The following is a 27798-nucleotide window of genomic DNA, read 5'->3' as shown; positions in this document are numbered from 1 at the left end:
CACAGGCTCTGAGGTCAGTCAAATGTGAGACTGAATCCCAGCGCTAATGCCCACTCACTGTGCGGCCTTGCCCAAGGACATGACCTCCCTGAACCTCAGTTTCTTCTTCTGTAAAGTGGAGGAAAACATGGAACCACTGATGCTGAACTGATATTGCTAACGAGTTATCAGTCTATGTTATTATGGTGGGGGATGAGGGGCAAAACAGTCCCAGAAGCCTGCTGTTAAACTTCCTGGAGAATTGGGGCTGGTGACACGGTGCCAATCATCTACATGGTTTTTTCGTTTGTTTGGGTTTTTCCTCTTCTTGGCTCAAGGCATGTATGGCTTCCCAGGTGGCGCTAGTGGTAAAGAACCTGACTGCCAATGCAGGAGCTGCAGGAGACACAGGTTTGATCCCTGGATAGGGAAGATCCCCTGGAGGACGGCATGGCAACCCACTCCAGTATTCTTGCCTGGAGAATCTCATGGACAGAGGAGCCTGGTGGGCTATAATCCATGGGGTCACAAAGAGTCGGACATGACTAAAGTGACTTAGCACACACGAGGCATGTTAAGATCTTAGTTTCCCGACTAGGGATCGAACCCATGCCCCTGACATTGGAAGTGCAGAGTCTTAACCACTGGACCACCAGGGAAGTCCCACATGGTATGTTCTTTATATGACACCATGGGAGATGCTTTCCAAGGGAGTACCAAGACCAGGGACACAGTCAGCCATGCTTTCCTTGGTGCACACTCACACAGGTGTGAGAGACTGTATGTGTGTTTCCCTAAGGAAAGGCACTATTTACAAATAATGCCATTGTTTGGTTTCTCATTTTGCACTGGCTGCTAGGAAGCTCAGAGCCAAATCATCAGCTCCACTCTAGAAAATGGCATGCATTTCATTTACTGATGCCACTTTGATCATCCCATTTTTCCTTCCCTTCACCCTAATTTCCTCACGTATTTTTTTTTTTTGAAACCAAGAATAAGAATCGGCAAGCTACGGACCAAAACCAGCCCACCTGTATATTAAGTAAAGTTTTATAGGAACTTGGCCACTTGCATTGATTTACATGTTGTCTACGATGCTTTTGTGCTACAATAGCAGAGTACCCGCCACAGAGAGCATGTGGCCCGCAGATCCAAAAATATCTACCATCCTGTCCTTTCCTGAAAATTTGCCAATTGTCGACCTAGAACAATATACATTTTCATAATCTACCTCAAACCCTTTGTAGATTGGGAATAAGGCTTCCCAGGTGGCTAGGCGGTAAAGAATCTGCCTGCCAATGCAGGAGACACGGCTTGGGTGCCTGGTCCAGGAAGATCCCCTGGAAGAGGAAATGGCAACCCATTCCAAAATTCTTGTCTGGGAAATTCCACAGACAGAGGGGCCTAGCAGGCTATAGTTCACTGGGTCATAAAAGAATCAGACATGACTTAGCAACTTAACAACAATTACGAATGCTGCTATAACTAAAAAAGAAAAGAAAATAGATCAAAGTGGAAAATTGAATGTCTCCTCCCTTCTACTCCCTCAAGCCTTAAAATCAAGAATGGCACGGATGGTCCCATCCCATTCAGTGATGGTCCTAGAGGGCACTTCTGGGTGATGATTTCCCACCTCCCACGACTTAGCCCTTCAACCTCAGAGGCCCCCTCCCTCCTTGAAGCCGCCTGGGGATGGTCACCTGGCTGGGGCGATCTTGCTGGAGAGCTGCAGGTGAACAGCCCTGGGGGCTCTGAGGACCTCCTGGTGTAGGAGGACGCTCACACCCCAGCCCCGGGTGTTCCTCCGGCTGTCCTGGCTCGCACTGGCTTCCAGCAGAATCAGCTCCTCGCCAGACACGTGCACAGACAGGGAGCCGTCGAGGCTGAGCTCTCTGTAACGCCGGACAGCTGCCTGCACCTGCAGAGAAAGAGGAGAGAGTTCAGAAGCAGGGGTGTTGGGGGGACTTCTCTGACGGTCTAGTAGTTAAGCATCTGCCTTGCAATGCAAGGTACATAGGTTCAATCCCTGACTGGGGAACTAAGATCCCACATGCAACAGAGCAACTTAGCGTGCGAGCCACAACTACTGACCCCTTGCGACTCAAGTAGAGGATCCGTGTGCTGCAGTGAAAGATCTCCCGTGACACAAGGAAGACGCCGCATGCCACAGCTAAGACCCAACACAGCCACATAACAAATAAACACATACTTTTATAAAACAGTAAAAGTGAAAGCGTGAGTCACCCAGTCACGTCCGACTCTTTGCGACCCTATAGACTATAGTCTGCCAGGTTCCTCTGTCCATGGGATTCTCCAGGCAAGAATACTGGAGTGGGAAGCTATTCCCTTCTCCAGATGATCTTTTCAACCCAGGGATCAAACCTGGTTCTGCCTGCATTACAGGCAGGTGCTTTACCATCTGAGCTACTAGGGGAACCCCTCTTTTTTTATTTTCATAAAAGATACTATAAAAAAAAAAAGCAGAGGAAGGACAGGAAGGGTCTGCAGGAGCTGGGTATGCAGGAGGGCCTCTTCTTCCAGGAAGGCTTCCCGAGTCACTCCAGCACTGAGCATCACCAAACACAGTGGACAGCAAACACTCAGGAAGAGAAATAAGACAGAGGGAAGAATAGGGGGACGCCTTCCCTGACCCCAGCTCCTTGCCCAGGAACAGAGGATCACCTTGTCCCTCCCACTACCTATGAGGTGGGCTTTCTGTCTTACAAATGGAGAAACTGAGGCTCAGAGACTCACATATTCAACCTGGGCCTGCCTGGCTCTAAAACTCATGTTTGTGCCTGAAAGAGGGCTGCTGCGGGAAGCAGAAGATCCCTGAGCAATTCAGTTACAGAAAAGTATGCTCCACAGTGCCCCTTGGGGCTCAGAGAACCCCTAGAAGCTCTGGAGGTCAAAGGGGAGAGTGTCTGGTGCATGAGGGGCCACACTTGGGGTGAGTTCTCTGGTGGCTCAGAGGGTAAAGCATCTGCCTGCAGTGCAGGAGATCTGGGTTCGATCCCTGGGTTGGCAAGATCCCCTGGAGAAGGAAATCACAACCCACTCCAGTATTCTTGCCTGGAGGATCCCATGGACAGAGAAGCCTGGTGCAGACTACAGTCCACGGGGTCCCAAAGAGTTGAACATGACTGAGCGACTTCACTTTCACACCTGGGGTGAGGTTGGAGCAAAGGCCTGGCCAGACCCCCCAGGATGAGGGGGGGAGGAGTAGGGTGCGAGCGGCGAGGCCCACTCTTCCACCGGCTCTGTAGGACCTGAATTGGGCCTCGGTTCCCCCACTACAGGGTAGAAACTGGCCCAGCCCAGTCTGCATGTTACAATCGCTCGGGGAGCTTTTACAAGTATGCCTGGCCCCTCGCTACTTGAACTGATAGACAGTAGTGTATCTCATGCAATGCAATAATATTCAGTGATAAAATGAAATGAGCTATTAAGCCCTGAGAAGACACAAAGGAATTGTAACGGCACATTCTAAATGAAACAAGCCAAGCTTTCACTTCAAGGCTACAGACTGAATGATTCCAACTGTATGATGTTCGGGGGGAAAAGGTAAAACTAAAAATACAGAAAATGGTAACTGGTGGCCAGAGGGTAAGAGAGAAGGAAGGAGGAACAGAGGGATCGCAAAGGATCTTTAGGGCAGTGAAACTACTGTGTATGATACAGTGAAAGCTGATTTATGACATTATGCACTTGGCAAAACCCACAGAATGTATGGCACAAAGAGAGAACCTTAAAGTAAATGATGTACTTTAGTTCACAATGAATTAATATTGGTCCCTCCCATTTTAACAAATGTACCACACTAATGCAAGATGTTTGGCTTATTTTTTAGACATTATCCTTTCATCTATTTATTTTTTATTTTGGCCAAGCCGTGCAGCATGCAGGATCTCAGTCCCCGACCAGGGATCGAACCGGCACCCCACAGCAGTGGAAGCACAGTCTACCACTGGACCACCAGGGAAGTCCCACAAGATGTTAATAAGTAGGAAAGCCGTGTATTGTGGAGAACAGGGGTCTATAAGAACTCTCTGTACCTTCTGCTCAATTTTCCTGTAAACCTAAAACTGCTCTAAAAACTGAGATTTATTAATTTTTTAAAAGAGTGCCTGGGACGCCCTAACCAATCAACTCAGCATCTCCAGGCTGCGGTCCAGGAATGTTCTATTAATAAAACTGCTCCACCTGCTCCTAACATGCAGCTGAGGCTGGGAACTTCCAGGGGACACCATGTCTTCTCTGATTGACTCTGCGGGCCCGAGAGGTCTTATGGAGCATGCGTTCTCAACCCAAGGGGCAATAACGCTCTAAGTGCATAATTGGTTCTTGTGGGGTGGGGAGGGCTGGTTAAAAAAAATAACTTCTTATATAAGGCACAGATATGCATCTGCACATAACAGAAATACAGGACATGTGTGGACTTAAATTTTCATAGAGGGGACGATTAGGGAAAAAGTGTCTAACAAGCCTCCTTGGTTGGGGATGCAATAATGAAAATTAGGTTGAGAAACATCAATGAAGAGACACCTGCAGCGAGGGGGGAGTTTCAATAGCGGGGATGGGTTTGAGAAGGCTGGGCTCCTACCCCCCAGACCCAGCCCCCATTCAATCACAGAGATAATGTGAGCAAAGGCTCCTGCTGTTTTAAAAAGTAATAATATACTCAATACTCTTAATGGCCTCTATGGGAAAAGAACATTAAAAAAGAGTGGAGATACATATATACACATGAAGTGAAAGTCGCTCAGTCATATCCAACTCTTTGCAACCCCATGGACTACACAGTCCTTGGAATTCTCCAGGCCAGAATACCGGAGTGGGTAGCTGTTTCCTTCTCCAGGGGATCTTCCCAACCCATATGTATAACTAAATCACTTTGCTGTAGATGTGAAACTAACAAACCATTGTAAATCAACTATACTCTAATTTTTAAAAAAAGTGACAATAAAGCCTGAATCCATTAGCTGACCCAGCACCCAAGGTTCCAACAGGACCCCTCCACCTTCTCCATAAGTGCTGGAGACACACAGCGCTCCACATCCAGACTGCCTGGGTGCCCATCCAAGCCCCTCCACTTAAGGGCTCCATGACCTTGTAAAGGTCACATCACCTCTCCATGCCTCAGAGTCTCATCTGCAAAATGCCAAGACAGCAGCACCATGAGGCATCCATGAGATGATCCACATCAAGGGCTGAGACCAGAGCCCGGTGCACGACAAACATTCAAGGGACATCAGCTCCCGTTATAACTGACTTCGGCGATGGCACATTTTCCATCTGACAGGTGCCATGATTTTATACACCTTGAAAGCAAAAAGGCTGCTGATGAGACAATGAACCAGCGTGGGTCTGAAGACTCATCCTGATTTCAGAGATACCAATACATGAGAAAACACGCCTCTGAGAGCTTCCATTCTTCAGAGCCCTTCCCGGGCTCCCCTTGAGTTGTCAAAACCCACAGGCACAGGACTGAGGCCACAGCAGGCATTTAAAAACCGCTATCGAATTCTGGTCCTCATCCCAGTGGGGGTGACCCATCTACACCTCCATCTCCCCAGCCCGCAGCCTAATTCCCGTGTACACAGCATACTCTCAAAGCAATCAAGGTGGGGGGCTTTCTACGGAGCCGGCCCTGGGGGAGCAGAGCACAGTGCTCCCACCTGCACTCCTCTCCTGGCCTCTTCCTTTCTCCATAGAATGAAACCCTACAGGGTTTCTACCCCACACTGGGCAAAATACTCTGGGATCTGAAAAGCCTCTTACAGATCCAACGACAGGACAGGGTTTCAAGGACAATTCTGCCTCTCTCTATTTTCAAGGGTGAAATGTGATCCTTTCACCCTCCAGGGAGCTGAAAAACCTTCTTGCCTGGACAATCATTTCCAAATGACAGATTTGGAAATCTCCTTCCCATCTGTTCTTGATTCTGCAGGGGCTGTCTGGCTAAGCTCAGCATCGTGGTGTGGCCCTCCCTCTGCTCCCCCCCACCGCCCTCCAGCCTCCCTTCCTTCCGCCCCAGCTCCCAGCAAGCCGGCTGCTCGCAGACAACACTTGGCAGGTAACTGAGTTCATCCCGAAGGGACCACCATCTGTACCTGTAAGTTTGGAGGAAACGTGGGTCCACGGGGACGTCTGAGCTGGAAGGAAACCACCGAGTGGGAGTCAGATCCGTTCAGCTGGACCAAGACCTGTTGGGAGGGGGAAGTGGAGAAGGGGTGAGGGGGTCAGAGGGAGCGAAGGAGTGAGATGCAGAACCCAAGAAGGTGGCTGGCTGGGCACTGAGAAGGGACAGGTCATCCCAGAGTTGTCCCAAAGCCAGGCCCCACAGCAGATGCCTGAAGCCACCATCCTTCCAGGAAGGTTCTCAGCCTAAATCTTACGGAGACACCCTTACTTGGAAGCTTGACAAGTGAGGCCCCAGACACGGGGCTGAGAGGACAGCTCTCGGGCAGCAGACCCCAACCTCCCCCTGCCGTGGTGTCTGCTCATGCCTCCCGTGTTCACGGCTGCCATTTATTTGACCCTGACTATGAACCAGGCACTGGGAAGCTGGTTTTACAATCCTCATCTTATTCAATCATCACCCCTGCTCTCATAGGCTGGTATTGCTATCCTTCTTCTCAGGAGGAAAAACTGATGCTCAGCGAGGTTGAATAATTTACCCAAGGTCACACAGCACAAGTCCACAGTGGAGCTGGGATTTGAACTTGAAAGCTCCTTGGAGATGGGAACAGAAACACAGTCATCTGTGCAGTCCCAATATATTGCACGGAGCCTGGCATGCAGCAGAGACACTATCTATATACGGTGAATTAATGAATATATCCACAGTGGCTGCTATATATTCACCAAAATGCACTTCCTTTCCCTCTAGGACATACAGCTAAAACTACATTTCCCAGCCTCCCTTGCAGCTGGGTGGGGGGGGGGTGTCAGGTGATGAGTTCCCACCATGGAATTACTTATGCGCCTGACCAATGAAAACCTCCTGCAAAATTCTCACCCTCTTTCTCATCTAGCCAACTGGGGCAGAGCCACAGGGTGGTGGGAGCCTGGGTCCCTGAGTGACTGTGTGGAGTAGACCCACACTGAACTGTGAAATGACTGCAGAATAAACTTTCACAGTAAAGTAAACTTTTGTTCATCATATGCACGCTGCCAAAATAAAGCCTGTGCGATCAGCTTGCCAGGGCCAGCTGAGGGCCACCTCCTCAGCTGTCCCGTACTGACACCCGCATGCTAACATTAAATCCCCTCCTCTGCTAGGAGGCAGAACTCGGTCTTCTGACCTGGGACGTGACGTTGTGGTTGACGGTAGCTCGGGCATCCAGACCACAGTCAAATGCTCCCTCGTGCCTCTGTCTGAAGACAATGTCCCCGTCCACATTCAGGGCTTGGGGAAACCTCAGCTAGGGTAGAACAGACAGTACCTTTTACTCTCGCCAGCAGTCAAGCTCTGCTTGGAGGTCCCCAACCAGCATTTGCCCAGCCCAGGGATGGGTACCTGGAAGGAGTGAGTCACGTCCAGGGCCAGGTTATGCCAGACTTCACCGTGCCGAGATCTGTTGTGGTGCAAAGCCTTCAAGTGCAGCAGGACTTTCTGGCTGACTCTCAGAGTGGCCTCGACACCTCTGTTCTTAGCCTGTACAAGAACCGACGGCCCTGAGAGAGGGGACTGCCCATCTCTGAGTGCCTGCAGAGGCCACCCTCGGAACCCAGCAATCAAAGTGGCCCCAAGATTGATGGATGAAAGCACAGTCTACACTGAGCCACTCATAGGAAAGAAAGGGGGGCAGGTGCCAGGTGGGCCTTCGATATGTGTGGTAAACTCCAGCGCCCACAGATAGGGTTAGCAGGGTAGGCTTTAGGGCCTGTCTCTCATTCACAAGGAGTGACTGCTCTAATCACTGCTGCATTTGTAACACTCAGCATGGCACCTGGTGCATGGCAGGTGCTCAAGAAATATCTAGATGAATGCAGAATCACTAGTTGTAGTTATAGCCTGAAATCCCAAGGGCAATGCCATGCTAAGAGGAAGAATGCTTAATTCACAGTGTGGCAGGCAGAAAAATACCCACCTTCCCTAAAATATCCATGTCCTCAACCCTGAACTCTGGGAATCTGTTACCTTACAGGGCAAAAGAGATTTTACAATTAAGGATCTTGAGATGGGCAGATTATCCTGGATTATTCAGTGAGCTAATCATAAGGCTTTTTTGGTTTGTGTTGGGGTTTTTATTTTTTTGGTCAAACAACAAGTGAGATCTTAGTTCCCTGACCAGGTATTGAACCTGTGCCCCCTGCAGTGAAAACACGGAGTCTTAACCACTGGACTGCCAGGGAAGTCTCAAGGGTTCTTCTAAGAGGGAGGCAAGAGAGTCACAGTCAGAGAGAGGAAGATGCTACTCTGCTACCTTTGAAAACAGAGAAAGGGACCATGAATCAAGACAAATGGGTGGTTTTTAGAAGTTAGAAAAAGCAAAAAAAAAAAAAAAAGAATTCTCCCCTGGAGCTTCTAGAAAGAATGCAATCCTGGAAACACCTTGATTTCAGTCAAGTGAAACCCATTTTTTATTTCAGATCTCAAGAAATGCAAGATAAATTTGTGTTGTGAAGCCACTACGTTCGTGGCAATTTATTATAGCAGCAACAGTAAATACACACACAGAGTTAACCACTTATTTACTCAACAACCATTTCGCTTCTGCCACATGCTAAGTACAAGCAGCAGGCTGCCATCTTTTCCCACCTCTGCCGACTGAGAAGTTAAAAAATGTCTTGCCACCAGAATTTTATCATTGGTGAACGTCTCTAAAAGAATACACAGCTTTATTTCAGAGCCAGGATGGAGGAGGAAGAAACAAAGGTCCAAGAGAAGTGGAAAATGTGTGTCATTAAACAAAGATAGGGTTGTAAAACCCTGGAGAAGGAAATGGCAACCCACTTCAGTGTTCTTGCCTGGAAAATCCCATGGTCAGAGGAGCCTGGCGGGCTACAGTTCACAAGGTCACAAAGAGCTGGACATGACTGAGCACACGGGGTTTTAGACAGAACAGTCAAATTAAATTAAAGGATCCCCACCAACTTGGTTCTAGCCTGTTGCTGTCAGGTGAGGTTTCAGGCCCAGTGGGTCAGATCTTCCAATTTTTTATAATTAGAAGCAGAGATCTGTGTTTTATTCCAAATCTTCTGATTGAAATGTTGACACTTTTTTTCTTTACTTTAAATGCTAAGCAGGCCAAACAAAACACATCTGCAGGCTGAATTTGGCCCATTCGCCATTTTGCAATCTCCGGTTTAGAAAATAGGACACACCACCGGGAAACATTTGCGCAGGTGTTCTGGGTCGTCATCCCACTCGTGGTTCCCCCTCAGGACCTCCAAGGACTTCAGCTCCCAAACCTGGGGGCTGCTCACAGCCCAGTTTGACAGGCAGGGAAGTGAGGCCCCAGAAACACAGGTCTCTCTCCATGTACAGCAGTTGGCCCGGCTCCAGCCCCAGACCTATGAATATCCCCAAGGGAGAAACCACCACTGTCTTCCTTTTCCAGGGCCCAGCACACAGCAGGTGCTCAATACATGCTTGCTGGAGAATGGGATCATCTCCTGGAGCATCTTTTCCTAGAGGGGTCAGGAAGGAGACTCAGATGAGGGCCTATAGCCATGTCATAAGCACTCAAGATTGCACCAAAGTACAATCTTGGAAGGACTGATGCTGCAGCTGAAACTCCAATACTTTGGCCACCTGACGCAAAAAGCTGACTCACTAAAAAAGATGCTGATGCTGGGAAATACTGAAGGCAAAAGGAAAAGGGGGTGATAGAGGATGAGATGGTTGGATGGCATCACTGACTCAATGGACATGAGTTTGAGCAAACTCCAGGAGACAGTGAAGGACAGAGGAGCCTGGCGTGCTGCAGTCCATGGGGTCACAAACAGTCAGACATGACTTAGCAACTGCACAACAAGTATTCGAGAAAGATCACTGTACTCCATTTCGATCCTCACAGCAACTACACAAGAGATGAGGATTGCTGTCTCCACTGCACAGAAGAGGGAACTGAGATCCAGAGACACAAGATGATTTGCTAAGGGCACAGAGGCAAAAAATGAGTTTCACTCCTAGAAGACAAATGCCAAGACCCTCTAAGTCAGGGGTTAAAAACTACAAACTGGAAAAACAACAACAACAACAAAAACTGGTCAGCCTGTTTTTGCAAATCAAGTTGTTTAGGCTGCTGTAACAGAAATACCACAGACTGCATGACTCAAACACCAGAAATTTTACATCTCACAGTTCTGGAGGCTGGAAGTCCAACACCAAGGTGCCAGCATGGATGGGTTCTAGTGAGAAACCTCTTGCTGGTTTGCAGATGGCTACCTTCTCATTGTGTCCTCAGATGGTGGAGAGAAAGCTCAGCTCTGATCCTCTTTTGGGAAGGTCAGTAATCTTATCATTAAGATTAATTACTTCATGGCAAATAGATGGGGAAAAAAATGGAAACAGTGACAGACTTTATTTTCTTGGGCTCCAAAATCACTGCACATAGCAACTACAGCCATAAAATTAAAAGATGTTAGCTCCTTGGAAGAAAACCTGTATGACAAACCTAGACAGTGTATTAAAAAGCAGAGGCATCACTTTGCCGACAAAGGTCCGTATAGTTAAAGGTATGGTTTTTCCAGTAGTCATGTACGGATGTGAGAGACCACAAAGAAGGCTGAGAACAAAAGAATTGATGCTTTCAAACTGTCGTGCTGGAGAAGACTCTTGAGGGTCTCTTGGACAGCAAGGAGATCAAACCAGTCCATCTTAGAAATCAAACCTGAATATTCATTGGAAGGACTGATGCTGAAGCTCCAATACTTTGGCCACCTGATGCAAAGAGCCGACTCATTGGAAAAACCCTGATGCTGGGAAAGATTGAAGGCAGGAGGAGAAGGGGGGCAACAGAGGATGAGACAGCTGGATGGCATCACCAACTCAACGGAGATGAGATTGAGCAAACTCTGGGAGATAGTGAAGGACAGGGAAACTTGGTCGGCTGCAGTCCATGGGATGGCAAAGAGTCGGATAAGACTGAGCGCTGAGCAACTGAACAACAATCTTATCATAAGGGCTCCACCCTCATGACCTAATCAACCCAAAGCCTGCACTTCCAAATCACATTAGACCTTCAACATAAGAATCTGGGGAGGGGAGTGGGTACACAAACATTCAGCACACAACAAAAGTTTTATTGGAACACGGTTGTGCCCATTCATTTGTGTTTCCTACAATGTTTGTGAGCTACAAAGGCAGAGATGAGTAGTTGCAACACTGATTGTATGACCTGCAAAGGCTACAATAGTTACCATCTGGTCCTTCAGAGAAAAACTTGATCAACCCCTGCTCTAAATTAGGTATATAATGCATTTTCTTTTTTTTTTAATTTTGGTCACACCATGCAGCATGTGAACTTCCCCAACCAAGGATTGAACCTGTGTCCCCTGTGCTGGAAGCACACAGTCTTAACCACTGGACCGCCAGGGGAGTCCTAGAATGGACTTTTGACAGCACCGGGCCAACAGCTACTCATTAAGCACTGACTGTGCGCCAGGCCTTGCGGCTCTCAGGATGAAAAAGCAGACACACCCCGATCATGGTCTCGGACTAGCACAGGGTCCAGGCTGGGGTCTTTCTCCCAAGAGAAGAGGTGAGGGTTTTTAAGTAAGGGGGCGATAATGACTATGCTGGCGTGCTGCAAAACTCCCTCGGGCTGTCAAGTAGCTTGAATTAGGCAGACAGCGGAACAGAAAACTCAGGCCGGAATTCCCCGTTTGCTTCGTCCAGTTGAGAGAAGATGGCAACCTGAACCGGGGACCACTGGGGTGAAAAGAGCCCTGGGATCCTCACTTACCAGGTGCCGATTCCACGAAACCACGCACCCGTCCAAGCTCCTGGGGATGACCCTGTCGTCATACGGGTGGGTCAGGCCCGCGCAGACCTGGGAGGGACAACCACACACACACACATATGGGTCAGAGGCAGGTGGAAGCCCCTCCCTGTTGAACCCTGGAGCCCACTCACATAGGGGTGCCCGGCCTGGTAGCCCAGGACCACGGTCTGCAGGGTCTCCTCCTGGGCATCCAGGACCACCCTGGTCTCCAGGGAGTAACGCTGGTGCTGCCGGTCGGCCGTGAAGGTCTCCTGCAGGAGAATGTGCTGCGGGAGGAAGGGCACGGTCCAGGGGTGCCTGGCGTGGAGAGGGGGGAACAGGCCGAAGCCATTAAAGCGGCTGGCGGGGTCAGTGGACACCTGTGCCCCAGGGGCCTGTCACTGTCTTGCAGAGTTAAGACTTTGTTACAGGGGACTAGCCTGGGGGTCCAGTGGTTAAGAGTCCACCTTCCAATGCATGGGATGTGGGTTTGGTCCCTGGGTCAGGGAACTAAGATCCCACACGCCACGTAGCAACTAAGCCCTCACATTCCAGCTACTGAGCCCGCATGCCACAACTAGAGAGAAGCTTGAGTGACGCAACTAGAGAAGCCTGCACACTGCAACAAAGATCCTGTGTGCCTCAGCTAAGACCTGATGCGGCCAAATAAATATTTTTTTCAAAAAGACTTTGTCTATGTGCATGTGTGCGAAGTCCCTTCAGTCGTGTCTGACTCATTGCAACCCTATGGACCATGGCCCACCAGGCTCCTCTGTCCATGGGATTCTCCAGGCAAGAATACTGGAGTGGGTTGCCATTTCCCTTCTCCAGGGGATCTTCCAGACCCAGGGATGGAACCCCGGTCTCCTGCATCTCCTCCTGCGCTGCAGGTAGATTCTTTACCATCTGAGCCACCAGGGAAGCCCTGGCACATAGTGGGTGCTCAATAAATATAAATGAGATTTAAAAAACGGATGAGACCTTGACAAATGCAGCGGCTGCTGGTTTTGGGTTACTGCTGCTGTTCTGACAGTAGATGGCTAAGGGCCCCCAGCTGGTCAGCGCACAGCCTGGACTTCAGGCTGGGTCTGCTGACTTCAACCCTGTGATGTTCACCCCCCGACAAAGAACAGGCTTTTTAACCAGCTGTGCCTCCAGGAACTGAAATGGGTCCCCCAGAGCAGCCTTCAGCCTGGGGTGATGAGACTGTTTTCTGTGCTCACCTTGGCACATTAGTGAAAGTGGGTGAGGAACGTGGGGGCTTTCAGGGAGGGGGCTTGACTCTGAGCTCCGGGTTCTGTCTGGGCCCCTCCAGGCAGCATGGAGCACCCCAGTCCCTGGTGAGTCTCCACACTGGAGACCAGGTGACCCGGGCAGGCACCACACCTCGGGGGAAGCAGCCTGGGGGGAGGGGCCACACATACCGAAGGGAGAAGGTCCCCTGCTTCCAGTACAAGCTCCTGTCTCGAACCAGCTCTTCCAGTATGCCCTCCAGCTGCAGGCCCTCAGGATGGCCCCTGGCACTGGTCCCCAGAGCCGTCAGCGATACATGACTCTTCCGTGGCTGCAATGAGATCAGGCTGATGCGGAGGGATGCCCGGAGGGTCCAAGCTGCTAAACATCCTGCCCTGGGGGTCTCCAGGGGCAGCCCCCACTCATCACCCCAGGAATGACCACCAAAAAGGGCTGATCAAATGGGCTGCAGCCTCCACACCATCAGACCTCAAGGTTGCACAGGAACACCTCTATGGCAAGACCTCTCCAGGTGCCCAGCAGGAATGAAGCACTTGGATGTCCAGTACCAGGTGGCCGACCTTTGCTCTAGGGTCAGCGCTAGTATGGCTGGGGTCCATTTTATAGATAAAGAAACTGAGGCTCGGGGAGGCTTCTAGGCCAAACTATCCTATCCCATCCCAGATATGGGATTCACGGTCTCTCGACGGCAAAGTCTCCAGCACAGGCCACCTGGACCCTTACCTGCTCCGTGTGCCTGTAGGCGGCCGTTAGGTTCAGCTCCCGCTGGGGGCCCTTCAACCAGCAGCGCAGGATCTTACGGTCCCGGCTGTTCTCAGCATGAATCTCGCTCTGCACCGCTGCGCTCCAGGCTGATTCTATTTCACTCCGGCTGCTAAAGAGGCTCTGTGCCAAGGCTGTCACCGTGGAAACCTGAAATGAGGATGAAGAGGCTGACCAAAACCTTTGCACACCCTATTTCCCCCTCTTGGGATTCTCTTTCTCCCAGTCCCACTTGGTGAACTCCTACTCATCCTTCAAAACCCCTCCAATGCCACCCTGGTGCCCCCTGGCTCCTGCCTCGAGGGGACTGTGCTGTCCCCAGACGTGCCCACCGAGCTGCCTCCTTCTGAGCCCAAGTCAGGCCTGGACCACCCCTCCCCCATGTCCACTCATCATCCCAACACAGGGAGACGCTTGATGTACCACGTTCCCACGTGTGACATCACCGAAGTCCTTCTCTGGTTGCTTTCCTTCCAAACTCTGCTATGCTGCTTCACTCGGCATGTGGTATAAAACTGACCTCCATCCTCAAAGTTTTCATTCTGCATTTTGGCAAAAGCCTCCTGTCTATTTGTTTCTAAGGTACCAGCTCAACCTACTTTCATATTTTACTGTGTCAGCTGCTGAGCAAGAACGTGAGACACTGAGGTTTATTTTGGGGTGCACTCTCCCAAATTCCCTTGGCAACTAACTCTCAACAGTGTCAATACTGAGTGAGCCAGACTTCACGCATCTGAGACCCGGTATGCAAAACTCCCGAACCTTGGTTTTAACCCTTTGCTCAGAAGATTTAAACCGCAAGAAATCGGGCTCCCTGGCCGCTGGTGAGCGGAGTGGGCAGGGGGCGTGGCTGAGCATGCGCACCCGGAGGTAGGTGGTTGCGGGCGTGTAAACGCGGATCTTGCCATGCCTCTGGAGGCCCTGGCCCCTGCAGGCCACGTTTATCACCAAATTCTTGAGGGTCCAGGCCTTGCCCAGCGTCAGCTCCAACACAGCCTGGAACGTGGCTCGGTTAGGCCAATACAGCCTGTGAGCCGTGGAGACCATCAGCCAGGGACTATTCAGGTTCAAGGCTCCTGCGACAGGCAGAGAACAAGAAACTAGTTATCCCCAGGGCAAGAAGGGGGCTTTTGGCAGGCAGCAAGAGACCCCTGTAGAGTCATCATGGTCACTGCAGGGCACATCTCATAACTGGGAATGACTGGGGATAGAACATAAGGGAACCTTCTAGAATGACTCTAATGTTCTGCACTTTGACAGGGGCTTGAGTTTCACAGATCTGTGCACCTGTCAAAACTCATCAAATGGTACCCGGGAGATGTGGGCATTTCACCTTAGTGAATGATACCATACTGAAATGTTTAGGGGTGAGATGTACCATGGTTTACAACTTAATTTGACCTGTACCAACAAATAAGACAGATGGCTAAGTGGACAGATTGGTGACAAGATAGGTGGAGTAAAATGTTAGCAGCAGAATCCACATTCAGAATATGTAGGTGCTCACTGCACCACTCTTTGCACTTTTCTGAAATGTTTTCAGTAAGATATGTTAGACAGAAGAAATGCTAGGAAAGTTGGAGAGCAGGGCACTGGAGTGAGATGATCTTAACTCTTGCAAGCTATGTGACCTCTTTGAGCCTGTGCTTCCATCATCTGTAAAATGGGTACTATCGTACCAATCACAGTGTCTTGGGACAGAGGAAGCATCCACTCAGAAAAGTAAAGATCAATCATCACCATCATCAGAAAGTTGACATTCTACATAGCACATTGACCTTCCACAAGGAACTAAAACCAGTCACTAGACCCCTCCCATATTTTGTAATCTCCCACTTGCTCAAGGGCTAATTCAGTAAATATTGCTCCAGACTCTCGGAACTTGGCAGTGAACAGGAGGCATAGTTGCTGCCTTGATGGAACTCACGGTCTGGGAGCAGTGGTGAGGGAGAAATCTTGAACAAATAAACAAAATGAAACCTGTACTGTGCTGGCCTTAGTTGCTCAGTCATGTCTGACTCTTTGCAACTCCGTGGACTATAGCCCGCCAGGCTCCTCTGTCCCTGGGGATTCTCCAGGCAAGAATACTGGAGTAGGTTGCCATGCCCTCCTCCAGGGGATCTTCCCAATCCAGGGATTGAACCCAGGTCTCTCACACTGCAGGCAGATTCTTTACTGTCTGAGCCACCAAGGAAGACCTACCTAGGTAGAAAATGCTGAGTGCTAGGAAGGAAAAGAAAGAGGGAGTTAGACCAAAGTCAGGAGGATCAGTGAAGACGCCCATGAACAGGACCATTGAGCTCAACCCTGAATGAGGAGCAGTGGAGTCTGTCAAAGGGAAGGAGCGCTCCCCCACCTCCTAGTGGAGATAGGAGACTCACTACATGGGGAAACTGAGGCTGAGAGGCCAGGATTCAGGGCGACCCAGAACAGCAAGGGTAGAGGGCGAAGCTGCCAAGTTGAGAACAGGGAGATATCGAGTAGAGTGTAGTCAGGTGCCCTGACCTGAGGTACCAGTTCCACAGGAGATGGGGAGATTGCTCCATGGAAGAATAGTGACTGAAAAAAAAAAAGGTCCACAGATATGGGGCCCAGGGTCCTCAGGGAGAGCCAGGACCCCACCCAACAGGAAAGTCCATCAGTCAACAAGAGCACCCCCACTCATACATACATACATATATACAATATGAAATACTTCTCGGCCATGAAAAAGAATGAAATAATTCCATTTGCAGAAACATGAATGCAACTAGAGATTATCATCCTAAATGAAGCAAGTGAGAAAGACAAACACCATGTAATATTACTTAGACATGGAATCTAAAATATGACACAAATGAACTGATCTATGAAAAAGACTCATAGACATGGAGAACAGACTTATAGTTGACAAGGAGGAGGGGGAGTAGGGGAGGGATGGAGTGGGAGTTTGGGATTAACAGATGGAAACTATTATATATGGAATGGATAAACAACAAGGTCCTACTGGATAGCACAGGGAATAATATTCAATATCCTATGATAAGACATAATGGAAGAGAATAGAAAAAATGTATATATAGAATGGAATCACTTTGCTGCATAGCATTAATTAATAGAACATTGTAACTCAACTATACTTCAACAAAATAATTTTTTTTTAAAGAGCACACACACCCTCCCCTCCCATAGAGCCTCCTTCCAAACAAGTTCCAAGTTACTGACTCTTAAACAAAAGCACATACCCTACTCTTACCTGGCAAGTGGGGAAGGCAACTAAAAGGAACTTCAGAAACAAAAAGAAAAAAGAAATTCAGGGAGAACAGATCAAAGTCCCCCAATTCTATAACTTACGTTCGTCGAGGAGAGAAGACAATGCATTCATGAAGAACTTGCAAGAACACAAACGAGCTCTTGGAAATACAAGCTAGACAAAACTAAAAATGTCAGTAGGAGGGCTAGTGGATGAAGTCGGGGAAATCAGCCCTCAAAACAGAACAAAAGGACAAAGAGATGGAACAATGGAGAGAAGAGAGAAAATCAGAGGTTTAGTTTCTGAGGACCAGCAGCCATCTGACCAATAGCAATTCCAGAACACAGAAAGAAAGAAATTACCAAAGAAACTGTGCAAAAAAACTACCAAGCCCCAAATGGTGGGTCTCCACATTGCAAGGTTATATGCCAAGTGCTTAGTACAGTGAATGAAGAGAGATCCAAACCAAGGCTCATCATCGTAAGATTTAAAGATACAAGGAATAAGGGCTTCCCTCATAGCTCAGTTGGTAAAGAATCTGCCTGCAATGCAGGAGACCCTGGTTCGATTCCTGGGAGAAGGGAAAGGCTACCCACTCCAGTATTCTGACCTGGAGAATTCCATGGACTGTATAGTCCATGGGGTGGCAAAGAGTCGGACATGACTGAGCGACTTTCACTTTCACTTTCAGGAATAAAGAGAAGCTCCTAAAAGCTTCCAGAGAGAGACAAAAGGGTCACAGACAAAGGATGATGGATCAGAAATAGCACCAGACCTCTCAACTGATTCACACAGACAGTGGAGCAATGTCTTCACAATCCCAAGGGGAAATCATTTCCGACCTAGAGTTCTCTATTCAGCCAAATCAAATGAACACAGTTTAAACATTCAGGGTTTCAAAATGTTTACATCCCGTTACAGGTTGAATTGTGTCTCTCAAATAGACATGTAGTCCTAACCCCTGGTACCTCAAAATGTGACCTTATTTGGGAATGGGGTCATTGCAGATAAAATTAGTTAAGATGAGGTCATACCAGAGTCCCAGGTGGCTCAGTGATGTTGGGAAGATCCCCTGAAGGAGGAAAGGGCACCCCACTGCAGTATCCTTGCCTGAAAAATCCCATGGGCAGAGGAGCCTGGTGGGCTACAGTCCATAGGGTCACAGAGAGTTGGGCACACGGAGCATGCACAGACACTTAAAGAGGCCCTAAGTCTGATATGACTGCTATCTTTATATGAAGAGAGAAGTTTGGACACACACACACACACACAGAACCGTGTAACAACAGAGGCAGAGGCTGTTGTTGTTTAGTCTCTAAGTCATGTCCAACTCTTTGAAACCCTATGGACTGTAGCCCACCAGGCTCTTCTGTCCATGGGATTTTTCAGGCAAGAATATTGCAGTGGGTTGCCATTTTCTGCTCCAGGGGATCTTCCCAACCCATAGATCAAACTTGTGTCTCCTACAGGCAGAGATTAGAGCAATGTAACTCTAATGTAACTCAATATATCAACCAAGGAACATTAAGCATTAATAGCCACCACCAGGATCTAGGAAGAGGCAGGAAGGATTCCATCCAGGGTCACAGAGAGAACATGCCCCTACTGACGCCTCACTTTCAGAATTCTAGTCTTGGAGACTGTAAGAGAATAAATTTGTTGTTTTAAGCCACCCAGCTTGTGGTATTTGGTTAACACAGCCCTAGCTAACGAATACACTTTCCATGTATCCTCTCTCAAGAAGCTACTGGAGGATGTGCTCCATTGGAACAAAAGAGCAAAGCAAGAGAGAACATGAGCGCAAGAAGCAGGGACTGTGGCCCAGAGAAGCGGAAGGCACTCCCTGAATGATGATGAGGGGACGCCCCAGGACACAGGTGGTCTACCCTGGAGCAGCAGTGGTTCTGGGAAGAGTGTCGACAAGAAAACTAGAACTGATCGAAGCTGACAAGTAATCTGAAGTGTGTGACCCTCTGGAGAAGAGTTTTGCGGTGTTGCTAAAAATTCTAGGAATAATCATAGGAGGAAAATAGAAAATTAATCAAACAGGGGGGAAAGGCTATTATAGCTCCAGGAAAAACAAAAAGTTAGAATTCTAGTATACCACATGTCTCAGCTGTGAGGGACACAATTATATCAATGCTGAATATTAACAAACTGTAACTCTTGGGGGAAGAGAGGGAAATACATATTTTAAAAGGGATGGTGCAGGTTAAATTCTCATCCTCTATCATAAGAAATACATGGAGAATAAAAATGCCTGAGAGAAAAATCAAGAAGTAAGTGTGATTAAAAGATGGAGGGTCTGATAAGAAATCGTAAAAAGAATTTACAGTGCTTGCCATTTCAAGCAAAATTTGGGATAGGAAGACATGTAGCAGAAAATTACTGTGTTTGTTGTAACTTTTAAAACTTTAAAAAAATTTTCAAGTACATACATGAATTCAGAGACTATGATAAGATTCCCATGTAACGGTCACCCACCTTCAACAATTTCCATGTCATAGTCGAATTCACTTTTCAAACTATGTATTTCTTCAATAAAAAAATAAAAATTAATTCAAAGATAAACTATGGTACATCCATCTTTATAAATGGGAGACAGTGTTCCAAGGAGATGAAATAGCAAGTGCAAAGGCCCTGAGGTATGTCTGGGGAACAGAAAAGAGGCCAGTAGGGTTGCAGGATGATGGGCACTGGGGAAAGTAGGGTGAGATGAGGTTGGAGAAGTAGGCAAGGCCCTGTAATGTAGAGCTCTGTTGGTAAGGGTAAGAAATCAGGATGTGTTTGTGTTTCCTGTAACACATTAAAGGCCTGAGCCTTGAGATAGCCAGGCAGACAGCAGGGAAGGGTGCTGCAGACGGTGGGCAGGACTTGCGTGAAGCCCACGAGCCAAGGACGCTGCACAGATGTCACTCACCTTCCCACCTCCACAGGGCGGCCCGGGACGTGTCCTTCCACTGCAGGCCGGCCACGAAGGGCAGCCGCCCGTTGTACTGCACCTTCAGGTGTGCGCTGGTCTCCACGTGGGGGTGGCGGAGGCTCAGGTGATGCAGGTGCATTCGGTAATCCACCTGCTTCTCCGGCACCTGCAGCACAAACTGGAGACCCACACCCACGATGCTCACCGGATCCGGAGCTAACCACGATGCTGCTTCCAGCCTACAACATTCCACTGGCTCTCCACTGCAGCCTGAGCCCGCTGGTTACCAGGAACTGCCCCAGCCCACGCCCAGAAGAAACCCTGCACCCATCAGCAGTCACTCCCCATTGCCTCCTTCCCATCCACTCCAGAAACCTACTTTCTGTTTCTATTAATCTACCTCTTCTGGATATGTCTTACAAATAGAATCATATAGTATGTGGCCTTTGGTGTCAGCCTTCTTTAACATAGCATGATGCTTTCAAGGTTCATCCACGTTGTAGCATGTATCAGAATTTCATTTCTTTCTTTTTAAATTCTATTTATTTTAATTGGAGGATAATTACTTTACAATGTTGTGTTGGTTTGTCGTACATCAACATGAATCAACCATAGATATACATATATCTCCTCTCCCTTGAAACTTCTTCCCACCTCCAAATCCATCCCACCCCAGAACTTCATTCTTAGTACTGAATAATATTCTATTGTATGGATAAATATATTTTATTTGTCAACTTATTCATTGATGAACATTTGGGTTGTTTCTACTTTGGGGTTATAATGAATAAAGCTGCTATAAAGGTTCATGTCCAAGCTTTGTGTGGACATAAGTTTTCAATTCTCCTGAGTACCTAGGAGTAGGATTATTTGGTCATACGGTAATTCCGTGCTTAATATTTTAAAGAAACATAAAACTTTTTTCTAAACAATCACACTATTTTATGATGCCACCAATATGAGTCCTAATTTCCCTGTATCCTCATGAACACTTGTTAGTTTCTTTCTTTTTTCATTTCAGCTATTCTAGTGGTGGGCTTCCCAGGTAATGCTAGTGGTAAAAGAATCCAGCTGCCAATGCAGAAGACTCAAGAGACGTGGATTTGATGCCTGGGTCGAGAAGATCCCTGGAGTAGGAAACAGCAACCCACTCCAGTATTCTTGCCCAGAAAATTCCATGGACAGAGGAGCTACACTCCGTGGGGCTAAAAAGAGTCAGACACAACTGGGCAATTGAGTACCGCCTGCTAGTGGTAGCATCTCACTGTGGTTTTTATTTAAATTTCTCTAATGACTAATTAGCTTAAGCAACTTTTCACATATCTATTGGCCACTTGTGTACCTTCTTTGGAGAAATATCTACTCAAATCATTTTCATGTTGAGTTGTAAGTGTTCTTTATATATTCTGGATACAAATCCTCTATCAGATATATGATTTGCAGATGTTTTCTTCCGTTCTGTTGGTTGTGACTTCACTTTCGTGATGATGTCCTTTGAAAACAAATTTGGGTTTTTTTGTTATTTTTTAAATTTTTATTTACTCATTTTTGACTGCACTGGGTCTTCATTATAGCATGTGGGCCTCTCTAGTTGTGGCATGAGGGTTTGGTTGCCCTGTGGCAAATGGGATCTTATTTCCCTGATCAGGGATTGAACCCCCATCCCCTGCATTGGAAGGTGGATTCTTAACCACTGGACCTTCAAGGAAGTGCCAGGTTTTTAAGTTTGATGAAATCCAGTGTATTTTTGTTGCTATACTTTCCAGTGTCATATCTCAGAAACCCAAGGTCATAAAGATTTCCTTGTATGTTTTCTTCTAAGAGTTTCGTGTTTCTTAAATTTAGGCCTATAGCTTATTTTGAGTAAGTTTTTATATATGATATGAATTGTCCAAATTCATATTCTTAAACAAGAATATTCAGTTGTCCCACATCATTTGTTGAAAAGATTGTTCTTTCCCTTCTACAATTACCTTGGCACCCTTGTTGAAGATCAACTGACTGTAAGTACTTATTTTTGAATTCCGGGTTCTATTCTGTTGGTCTGTATGTCTATCCTTATGCCACTACCATATTATTATTAATTACTATAACTTTGTAGTTAAGTTTTGAAATTGGGAAGAGTGAATCCTTCAAGTTTGTTCTTTTTCAAGACTGTCTTACCTACCCTGGGTCCCTTGAAGTTACATATGAATTTTAGGATCAGCTATCAAAAAGACAGTGCAGATTTTGATAGGGAGAGATAGAGATTGTTGAATCTGCAGATCAATTTAGGAAGTCTTGTAAACTTCACATTAAATATTCCAATTCAAGTACATGAGATACCCTCCCACTTATTTGGGTTTTCTTTAGTTTCTTTTTTTTTTTAATTTATTTAATTGGAGGCTAATTACTTTACAATATTGTGGTAGTTCTTGCCATATATTCACATGAATCAGCCATGGGTGTACATGTGTTCCCCATCCTGACCCCCCCTCACCTTTCTCCCCCTTTCTTTAGTTTCTTTCAACAATGTTTTGTAGTTTTTGAGAGTATTCATTTTATATTCTTTTGTTAAATTTACTCCTAAGTATTATTCTTTTTATGCTAGTGTAAATGAAATTATTTTAATCTCTTTTTCAGGTTTTTCATTGCTAGTGTAGAGAAATACAGCTAATTTTTGTATATTAATTCTGTATCCTGCAACTTTGATGAACTCATTTATGAGCTCTAATAGTTTTTTGTGTTTTTTTTGGTGAGTTCATTCAGTTCATTCACTCAGTTGTGTCCGACTCTGTGCGAGCCCATGAACTGCAGCACACCAGGCTTCCCTGTCCATCACCAACTCCCAGAGCTTACTCAAACTCAGGTCCAGGGAGTCAGTGACTCCATCCAACCATCCCATCCTCTGTCATCCCCTTCTCCTCCCGCCTTCAATCTTTCCCAGCATCAGGGTCTTTTCTAGTGAGTCAGTTCTTCGCATCAGGTGACCAAAGTATTGGAGTTTCAGCTTCAGCATCAATCCTTCCAATGAATATTCAGGACTGATCTCCTTTAGGATAGACTGATTTGATCTCCTTGCAGTCAAAGGGACTCCCAAGAGTCTTCTCCAATACCACTGTTCAAAAGCATCAATTCTTCTGCACTCAGCTTTCTTTGTAGTCCAACTCTCACATCCATACATGACCACTGGAAAAACCACAGCTTTGACTAGATGGACCTTTGTTGGCAAAGTAATGTCTCCGCTTTTTAATATGCTGTCTAGGTTGATCATAGCTTTCTTTCCAAGGAGCAAGCAACTTTTAATTTCATGGCTGCAGTCACCATCTGCAGTGATTTTGAAGTCCCCCCAAAATAAAGTCTGTCACTGTTTCCATTATTTCCCCATCTATTTGCCATGAAGTGAGGGGACCGGATGCCATGATCTTAGTTTTCTGAATGCTGAGTTTTAAGTCAACTTTTTCACTCTCCTCTTTCACTTTCATCAAGAGGCTCTTTAGTTCTTCTTTGCCTTCTGCCATAAGGGTGGTGTCATCTGCATATCTGAAGTTGTTGGTATTTCTCCCGGCAATCAATTCCAGCTTGTGCTTCATCCAGCCCAGCATTTCACATGATGTACTCAGCATAAAAGTTAAATAAGCAGGGTGACAATATGCAGCCTTGACGTACTCCTTTCCCTATCTGAAACCAGTTTGTTGTTCCATGTCCAGTCCTAACTGTTGCTTCTTGACCAGCATACAGATTTCTCAGGAGGCAGGTCAGGTGGTCTGGTATTCTCTCTTTAAGAATTTTCCACAGTTTGTTGTGATCCACACAGTCAAAGGCTTTGGCATAATCAATAAAGCAGAAATAGATGGTTTTCTGGAACTCTTTTTGCTTTTTCTATGATCCAATGGAGTTGGCAATTTGATCTCTGGTGTCCTCTGCCTTTTCTAAATCCAACTTGAACATCTGGAAATTCACGGTTCACGTACTGTTGAAGCCTGGCTTGGAGAATTTTGAGCATTACTTTACTAGTGTGTGAGATGAGTGCAATTGTGCAGTGGTTTGAACATTCTTTGACATTGCCTTTCTTTGGGATTGGAATGAAAGTTGACCCTTTCCAGTCCTGTGGCCACTACTGAGTTTTCCAAATTTGCTGGCATAATTGAGTGCAGCACTTTCACAGCATCATCTTTTAGGATTTGAAATAGCTCAACTGGAACTCCATCACCTCCACTAGCTTTGTTGATCGTGATGCTTCCTAAAGACCACTTGGCTTCACATTCCAAGATGTCTGGCTCTAGGTGAGTGATCACACAATCGTGATTATCTGGGTTGTGAAGATCTTTTTTGTACAGTTCTTCTGTGTATTCTTGCCACCTCTTTTTAATATCTTCTGCTTCTGTTAGGTCCATACCATTTCTGTCTTTTATTGTGCCCATCTTTGCATGAAATGTTCCTTTGGTATCTCTAATTTTCTTGAAGAAATCTCGTCTTTCCCATTCTTTTGGTTTCCTCTATTTCTTTGCATTGATCACTGAGGAAGGTGAGTTCATTAGAGTCTTCTATTAATATATACAAGATTGGGCTTCCCAGGAGGTGCTAGTGATAAAGAATCCGCCTGCCAATGCAGAAGACACAAGAGACATGGGCTCGATCCCTGGATAGGGAAGATCCCCTGGAGAAGGAAGTGGCAACCCACTCTAGTATTCTTGCCTGGAAAATTCCATGGGCAGAGGAGCCTGGTGGGCTACAGTCCACAGGGTGGCAGAGTCAGGCATTACTGAGCAACTGACTACAACACATATACAAGATCATGTCATCTGTAAATAGAAATAATTTTACTTATTTTCCAATCTAAATGCCTTTTCTTTACTCCTTTTTTCTTTTCTATTTCTTCTTTGCCTAAATGTCCTAGCTAGAACCTCCAGTATAATGTTAAATAGAAGTGGTGAAAAGCAGACGTCTTATCCTTTCCCTGATCTTAGGGGGAAAGCATTTAGCCTCTCACCATAAAGTATGACGTTAGCTGTGGGTTTGTCACAAGTGGCCTTTATCAGGTTGAGGAAGTGCCTTTCCACTGCTAGACTGCTGGGGTGTTGTGCCAGATACTTTTCTGCATCTTTTGAAATGACCATGTGGCTTTTGTCCTTCATTCTATAAATATGATATATTACATTGATGGATATTCAAATGTCAAACCAATCTTGCATTCCTGGGATAAATCTTACTTGGTCATATTGTGTAATTCTTTTTATAGATTGCTCAGTGGAGTTTGGGTAGTGTTTTCTTGAGGATTTTGCATCTGTATTTATAAGAGATAATGGTCTCTAGTTTTTCTTATGATGTTTTTGTCTCATTTGGGCATCAGAATAATACTGGTTGCATAGAATGAACTGGGAAGTGTTTTCTCTTGACTGATCATTTAGTCAATTATTTTATAGTAAATTATACATAATAATTTATTATTTATTATAAATTAAGTTATAAATTAAATTATAAATTTAAATTATAAATTATTTATTATATTATGTGGCACAATCCGGTCATCAAGAGGTGAAAAGCCTGAGGCAGACTGGACTTTGAAACCCAGTTCTGCCATAACGTAGCTGAGAGACCTCAAACAAGTCTGTTTACACCATTTCTCTTCTATAAAGTGAGAACAGATGATACTTGCCACACAAGGATTAAATGAGATAATACAAACAAAGCACATGGTCTGGTGATACTTTATGACTCATCACTGACCACTCTGCCTTTCCCTCTTCTACTCACTGTCAGCTTCCTAAAGATTATCTTACTGATTCTCGTCTCCCCAGAACATAACATGGCATCTGCCACACTTTTGAAGGCTTGCAGAAATGTTGCCACAAATCTCTTAATCACTTCACTAAAACCCTGGGGGCCAGATGTTTTCCAGAAATAAGAAACTTTCCAATTTAGAACATTAATATGATGTATAAACTGCAATTATATATTGAACTCCTACCAACCAAAAGCCAACTATACTAATTTTTTCCAAATGTCAAACAATATGAAAAATCAGTTCACAGAAAGGGTAATGCAATGGTAGAATAAATACACAAAACAGCGTCTCTCAGCCTTAAGTCATCAGGAAATGCAAATTCAAACAACGTGATACCATTTCCACCCATGTCAGCAATATTTTTCAAGTGCAAAAGTACTGGGGAGAATATGGAAATTGCTCCTGTTGGACACGGCTGGGAGGCAGGTGGTGGGTCTAGACATTCTGGAGGGCAAATTGACATAAAGTCAGCAAATGAAAAATGCCCAAATTTCCAGAAATTCTACCTTGTGACATTGCCCCAGAGACCCCCCCGACACAGGTGCCCAGGGAGGCAAGCCCAAAGATGTTCAGGAATGCACTCTTAGAAACCACCAAGAGGGAAACAGCCTAATCAACTGGACAGAGCATATGCAACAGGAGGCAGGCATTTTAAAAAGATAGAGTAGGCTTCTATAAGACAACAAGGGGCGTTCTCGAAGATCCATTGCTAAAGGAAGCACAGCATGACGTCCCAAACAAAACTAAGTGCGTGTGACAGGTCCACGGAGCAAATATATAGGAAAAGGTCTGCTTTCCAGTGATGCAGACCATAATTACAGCTTTCTCCAGGCAGCTGAGGAGGGGAGCAGGAATAGGGATGATAACTCTGAAAGGGAATTTGAGCCTTATTTTAAATGTTATATTTTTTCACAAGAATTTATTCATGGAGTATTGGTATCATTTAAAATCAGCTTAATACTTAGGAATGAAGTTAAGCGAGGGGCACTGAAAACTACAAAACTGCTGAAAGAAATTAGAAAAGACAAATAAATGGAAAGGCAACCTCTGTTTGTAGACTGGAAGACTGAATATTGCTAAGATTCAATGCTACCCAAACAATCTATAGACTTAATGCAATCCTTATCAAAATCTCAATGGTATTTTTTTTGGTAGAAATAGAAAAGTCCATCTTAAAATCCATATTGAATCTCAAGGGAACTCCAAATAACCAAAACAATTTTGAAAAAGAAGAACACAATGGGAGGTCTCACGAAGCTACAGCAATCAAAACAGCATTTTGTGACCTAAAAGACAGACAAACAGCCCAATGGACTACAATAGATTGCCCAGAAATAAACTCACACATTTATGGTTGGGGGAAAGGACAAGCTTTTCAACAAATGGTGCTGGAAAAACTGGGTATTCAATGCAAAAGAAAGAAGTTGGACCCTTATCTTATGCCATATACAGAGTTTAACTCAAAATGGATCAAAGACCTAACTATAAAACTCTTAGAAGAAAACATGTGATTGAAAAGCTTCATGAGACTGGATTTGGCAATTGATTTATTGAACATGACACCTAAAACACAGGCAACAAATGTAAAAATAAACATGTTTAACTACATAAAAATTAAACCCTTTTGTGCAACAAAGATCACTATTCATAGAGTAAAAAGGCAACCCATGGAATGAGAGAAAATATTTGTAAATCATACATCTGATGAGGGTTTAATATCTAGGATACATTAAGAACTACAGCAAGAACAACAAAAAAATCAAAAAAACAACCTGATTCAAAAGGACTAAAGGATTTGAAAAGACATTTCTCTAAAGATGATAATTAAACAGCTAATAAGCACATGAAAAGATGCTCAACATCATCAATCACTAGGGAAATGCAAATCTAAACTATGAGATCCTCATACCCATTAAGAGACTACTGTTTAAAAAAAATCAAAACC

General features: G+C 45.9%; 1 protein-coding gene across 1 annotated transcript in view; it reads right to left on the bottom strand.

Moving 5' to 3' along the window:
• LOC122433469 overlaps positions 1-27798 on the bottom strand; it is a 161402-nt gene that overhangs the window by 75252 nt on the left and 58352 nt on the right. Inside the window, exons 28-37 of the mRNA XM_043456461.1 lie at positions 20084-20264; positions 14796-15007; positions 13893-14081; positions 13340-13479; positions 12068-12233; positions 11898-11984; positions 7502-7639; positions 7287-7406; positions 6093-6185; positions 1680-1897 (exon numbers count right to left, since the gene is read on the bottom strand). Of these exons, the coding sequence (XP_043312396.1) occupies positions 1680-1897; positions 6093-6185; positions 7287-7406; positions 7502-7639; positions 11898-11984; positions 12068-12233; positions 13340-13479; positions 13893-14081; positions 14796-15007; positions 20084-20264 (1544 nt within the window). The remainder of the gene's footprint in view (positions 1-1679; positions 1898-6092; positions 6186-7286; positions 7407-7501; positions 7640-11897; positions 11985-12067; positions 12234-13339; positions 13480-13892; positions 14082-14795; positions 15008-20083; positions 20265-27798) is intronic.

This window comes from Cervus canadensis, chromosome 32, assembly GCF_019320065.1.
Source record: "Cervus canadensis isolate Bull #8, Minnesota chromosome 32, ASM1932006v1, whole genome shotgun sequence".
In the NCBI taxonomy this organism is placed as follows: domain Eukaryota; kingdom Metazoa; phylum Chordata; class Mammalia; order Artiodactyla; family Cervidae; genus Cervus; species Cervus canadensis.
Note: the sequence above shows the minus strand (reverse complement) of the source record. Positions and strands in the feature narration are given on the sequence as shown.